The sequence below is a fragment of the Salvelinus namaycush genome, unplaced genomic scaffold (assembly GCF_016432855.1).
Source record: "Salvelinus namaycush isolate Seneca unplaced genomic scaffold, SaNama_1.0 Scaffold295, whole genome shotgun sequence".
NCBI classification, from domain to species: Eukaryota; Metazoa; Chordata; class Actinopteri; order Salmoniformes; family Salmonidae; genus Salvelinus; species Salvelinus namaycush.
The window spans coordinates 159623-165622 of NW_024059841.1; the positions used below are offsets into that span (position 1 = coordinate 159623).

Here is a 6000-nt window from a genome sequence, read left to right on the forward strand (position 1 = left end):
TTGTAGTGTCTAGTGTAGTTGTCTAGTTATGTCTATGGCTGCCTAGATTGGTTCTCAATTAGAGGCAGCTGTGGTTCATTGTCTCTGATTGAGAGCCATATTTAAGGCAGTCATAGGCATTGGGGTTTTGTGGGTAATTGTCTGTGTCTATGTTCTATGTTGCATGTGTGCACCTAGTTCATTTATATAGCTTCACGTTCGTCTATTTGTTGTTTTGTTTCGTTTTTCTTCTTAATAATAAAGAGAAGATGTATTTTTCACACGCTGCGCCTTGGTCCACTCTCTCACCCTTAGACAGCCGTGACAGAATTACCCACCTAAATCGGACCAAGCGGCGTGTCAAGCGGCAACAGGACCCACCTACACAGGATTTCTGGACATGGGAGGACGAATTGGATGGTAAGGGACCTTGGGCTCAACCAGGAGAATATCGCCGCCCCAAAGCTGAGCTGGAGGCAGCGAAAGCCGAGAGGAGGCGATATGAGGAGGCAGCACGGAGGCAAGGCTGGAAGCCCGTGAGTACTACCCAAATTTCTTGGGGGGGGGGCTTAAAGGGAGTGTGGCGAAGTCAGGTAGGAGACCTGCGCATACTCCCTGTACTTACCGTGGAGAGCGAGAGTACGGGCAGACACCGTGTTACGCAGTAGTCAAAAGTAGTGCACAAAGTAGTGAATAGGGGGCCATTTTGGATGCACATAGTAGTCTGCTGCTGCGCTGTACCTTGGGGGTGCGGTGGGAGGGTGTGTCATCGCCCCATCTGTAAGTAAAACCAAATATCATTTTCACTATGCAGTCATTCAAATCAGTCAGCTTGCTGTACGTTAGGAAGTACTCCTGTATATAAACATATGGTGATGAAACTGGAGTTGATGACAATATGAGATCTTCTATCTAGAACGGTTGAATTCATGCCTTCAGCTGGTCCAGGGGGGAAATGATTTAAGCGAGAGACGTGTTTTTGAATGAGCTGACTATTTAAGGATTGTGTTGTGGTGGGGCCCTTGGGTTGTAGTTTTTGGGGTGGGTTAAATGGGGTTTGTAGTTTGGGAGTTGCTAGTCCAATGCTGTAAGTATATCAATTGCATGTTATTGTCACTGATGTAACTGCTATTGATTTTAGATTAGGGACGGGGGGGGGGGGGCACAACTCTATTTATAATTTTTACATATTATATATTATTTTGCAAAATGTTGAATTGTATACTTAGGAAAATACACACTTTCCTTTGTGTTCTCTTGACTTGTTTTCAATCTGCTATTTGTAATATGCATTTTTACTTGTATTGTCTTTTAGTTGGTTTCATGGCGAGAATGAGTTGTCATTTGTGTAGATCTTTTTTTGTCCGTTTCTTTTCCTGAATGTGCTGTGTGTCTTTCGTTCAATTAGCTGTGTGAGTGAGGATGGATGGATGGATGGAGGGCAAGGTCTGTGTCTTGGAAGTGTTTTGTCTATGATTATCATTTACCTTTTTTGTCTTTTTTATTTTGTTGATTCATTTGTATTTTATTCAGGGAAAAGATGACACCAAATTGAATAAAGACATTTCCGGATGATCCTAGAGAGCGGTTGAGATGGAGAGTGTGTGACAGTGTAGTTAGAGAAGTCTTCTTTCTGTCCTTCCGTAACGCCTGGGTCAAAGGTGTCTTTTTCTCTCAAAGCGGAGCGATCACTTTCACTGCTCCGTCTAGCCGCTTCTTCTTCCCCCTGTATCGCTGTGAAACTTTGGTCCTCCGATATCCTCTTAACTGAATTTTGTTTTTTCTTTCCATGATCAAAATATCATGATTGATTGTTTCTCGGTTTAAATCTTTTGTGTGCCATTTTATTTTTCTCTACCCAGAAGACTCACTTTGTTTTTGTGGTTTTCTGAAGCTGTATGGTCAAACTCATTTTACTGCATCTGAAATGGCACCCTATTCCCTAAATGGTGCACCAAAAGTAGTGCACTACATCAGGAATGGGGTGCCATTTGAGACGGCGCCAATGAGAGAGCGTCTTATTAATGCTGAAATTGTCATGAGTGGCGTTTGCACTTGGGCAGCTTTTGAGTCGGGTGGGGAGGAGTCGTTGGGAGCTCTTTTGGGTTGCAGATGTCCCGTTTGACCAATCACAGACCTGCGACTGGCAGAAAGAAAAAAAACTGATTTCAACAATGTATATGTATTATCATTATTTATTTATTGATTGTGTTTTTGTTTTGTTTTTTTAAGCCAAACAAGACACATGGTAAAGAGAATCGTCTGTCATTGGTGTTGCCGTTGATACAAAAGCCAAATATCAAACCACACTAACCCACAGGAAACATTGCTATTGTAGTGGAGTGGTTTAAACTCTAGATGGTGTATGCTTTTTTAGTACTGGCTTGGCTGAGCTGTAGGATGTCGGTCTTCATGTTTGTATACTTTAGTGTGTGCACTCATTTCATTGACATGCTGCTCAGTCAAGCCAAACAGGTTATGGTTTAAACCTTAACATTTACAACATGGGTGGTATTAGAGAGAGAGAGTGCTAAGCTAATACCCATTTTAAGTTAGCTCCTATTGTTTGAAACTTGGTTTGGTTTTACACAAGTAATGAATTATTCTCCTGAAACAGACTAGCAGTCAACGTTTTACGCATACTCTGACTGGAAAAAATTGATTTCTATTACGAAGTAGACTGATTAGCTCGTATTTAATCTGTACTCTGTAGCGAGGTGGAAACCCTGTTTTTAAAATGTTGGTAAAGAATAATTTGCTTGTTCCCTAGGGTTTCTAAATGCAGTATTGCATGACTTGCTCGATTTGAAAGGGGGAAATTGTATACTTTTTCCATCGCCATTTCAATTCCATGGCTGTTTGTATGTATGACTCAAAGGGTTTGTTCTGACAGTTGTATCAATCTACACAGCTACTGTCTCCCTCTGCTTTTCGCTGTCTTTCATTTTCCGTTAAATTTCCTCTATTTCAAACAGAATAAATGCCATTATATTGTGAATACCTCAGGATTTTTTTGGAGACAAATCAAATAAAGAAAACTTCCAAAAAGTTGTGGAGATGTGTTACATGAGTCTTTATTGCCTGAAGACTGCATGCCTCTTATGACTCAATGTTCTTTTTTAAATTCTTTTTTTTAAAGCATATTGATGTTGTAGGACTCCTACTGAAAATACCAATAGATTAGAAAAAGCTGTACTTTTTGTAAAGCAGGAAACATTCCTTGTTGCATGATCTTCATGTCAATTGAAAGCAACTAGAATGTTAGACAAATGCATTAAATGAAACCTTCCTATTCCATTGTGTGTACCATTTTGTGAATTTAACATTGATCATGAGATCGGGCTACTGAAAACCACACAATGCAACCTAAGGCCATACAATGTTGATTTACTGTTTAACGGATGCCCCTATAGTATTTTTACAAAGTTAACTTTTTGATTTGCTTGCCTGTCTCAAAACAAAAAATACATATTGTTAACTGTTAATCAAGTCTGTATGGCCTAACCTGCAGATACATTTAGGCTACACAGACAGCAGAGGACATGTCGTTAGAATGGTCTGGCTGAAAAGGATGGTAGGTCCCACAGTTTACTTTTAATAACCATTATGCAATGTATTAAGGCAACATCATGGAATTCCTTGTAGTGTAGGTGTCCATTTTCTCATGAGATTTGGCAGTACAATAATAGTCAAAATAACACATCTGAGGGTAAAAACAAGGTAGGTTTTAGCAATGCTTTCCATAAGAGGCTAAAATGTTCTTGACAAGGGCCACAAATTTGGTTAATCCAGGAAGTATCAAACGTCGTACCTTTCAGCTGCTGCTCCTTGGTCCAGTCAGGAAACTTTCTCTGGATCTTTTTGATGAAATTTATGAGAATCTCAGTGCCTTGTTTGAGATGTTCCTGACTGTCCCATTCTCCCTTTGGAGTGTGGTTGCCACCGTTTGGAGTAACATCAACCTAGGAAATATGATGGAAATCAATGGACAGCACTTCACTTACATTGTAATCAGAAGAGGATTGTGGGAGGAACTATAGGACAGGCTCATTGTAATGGCTGGAATGGAATTATTGGAACGGTGTCAAACGTCTGGAAACCACATTTGACTCTGTTCCATTAATTCCATTCTAGCCATTACAATGAGCCTGTCCTCCTATAGGTCCTCCCACCAGCCTCCACTGTAATCTCATTCAAACATGGCACTCAGGATCAAAAAATCTAACGGAAACAGAAATAAGATGAACAACTTTATTAACCTATAAATTCCATTCATAGCTCTCGAATCTGGGCTTCGAGGGCCTGATTCATACCTTGGACACCAGGGATGTATTCATTAGGCAACAAGCGGAAGAAAACAGAGGGACTACCTGGATTTGTCCAATAAGAAAGCTGCCTTTTATTTTGTTTTCTGAAATGTTTTGTGTTGCCTGCCCTTATGAATACGACCCAAGTGACTGGAATTCTCTGGCCAATCAGTGACTCCAATCAATTAATTATAATCTGAGTGCCTATCTGCATAAACCCAAAGGATTTTCCATAGTTCCCCCCAACCATTCTTGTCCCATATTGGTCTCCCACCTCTGGACTCTCTTGAGATGATGCCACAGATGATAGCTGGGTCTATTTCATACTTTCGCCCCACCTTCTTGATAATGGCCTTGTACTTCATTACGTCATTCTTATCATCATCAGACATTCTCTCAGATGCATGTACCCCTTTGTTAGGTTCTAATTTTCAGAGTAAAAACTCAACAGACACTATGAAAGCTTAAACCAAGTTTATTCTTCCCAGAGGGTCAATACAGCTGTATTAGACAAAAACATGGTTTCATCCGTGGTAGTATACATACCCCACTTTGGGTGGAGTCTCCTCGTTATCGCCAAACATTGCATCATTATTGCTAGGCAGGGAGTTGAGTGATATGGGCCTTAAACGGTTCCTACCCTTATCAGTAGTGCCACGTGATCATTTTCCCTGCACTCAGCCCCTCCTAAGCTTCATTATGGCACCCCTCATGTCTCTTTTATAACTAATGATTAATAATAGTTAAAGCTCAGAAACCAAACCTATCACTTTATATAAATAGAGATTGTAAAGTAACAAGGCAACAGTAAACATGTCATCCCCCACGAATGATGCAGCGACCCCCTTGGGCCAATTGAGATTTCACGTAACAAATTTATTAAAGCTATTTTACAAATATTAAACACAGTTGCACCATTTGACAGCACTGAATAAAGCTTATCCATTTTTATGTTTTCTCTTGAAATTCTTAAAACTGGAGGATACTCAAAATGATATACTAAGCGCAGCCGGGAGCTTTTGCAAGAACCTGTCGCAAAAATGTAACAGTTAATGACTTCCTCCTCACACAGTCGCACCTCTTCTTTCTCCCTGAAACTGAAGCCTCAATTATATCCACCAATCTGATTGTGCATGGACAGTGTGCAATGTAAACTCTGCTAGAGTTTTTATATATATATATATAGTGTACAAGGATTTCCCCTCTCTATAGTGTGCTTGATTTACAGCAAGTCACAGCTCTGTCCAGAAATAACCAAGCATGGATAGCTGCTAGTGATGGGTCGTTCGCGAACAAACAGCCTTTTTTGAAAGGCTCTTTTTGGTGAAAAGAGCCTCACTTGGCTGCCTGATTAGCATACTTTTAATATTTGCAACCTAGTCTCAGAGCATTTCGTATTATTCTGTACGTTATTCCGAGACACTCCATTTAGTACGAAATGTTACGTTTCGTATGGTACGTATTAATTTATGTATGTCCCCATTTAGTATGCTATGTTACGTTTCGTATGTTATGAATTACAAGTCGTATTATATGTTACGAATTTGCAAAACGTACAATATGTTACAATTGGAAAACATATATGTTACGAATTCTGACTAGCTGGCTAACGTTAGCTAGGCTTGGGTTAGGGTTAAGAGAAAGATTAGCTAAAAGGGTTAGGGCTAAGAGAAGGGTTAGCTAAAAGGGTTAGGGTTAGGGGGAGGGCTAGCTA

General features: G+C 40.1%; 1 protein-coding gene across 1 annotated transcript; it reads right to left on the minus strand.

Moving 5' to 3' along the window:
* Positions 1-3496: 3496 nt before the first annotated feature.
* LOC120039720 (lysozyme g-like) lies at positions 3497-4678 on the minus strand. The gene is made up of 4 exons (XM_038985129.1): positions 4561-4678; positions 4282-4292; positions 3791-3941; positions 3497-3501 (listed from the first exon to the last, which is right to left on the minus strand). Exons 1-4 carry the CDS (start codon positions 4676-4678, stop codon positions 3497-3499), a joined length of 285 nt encoding a protein of 94 aa, XP_038841057.1.
* Between the last annotated feature and the right edge of the window lie 1322 nt (positions 4679-6000).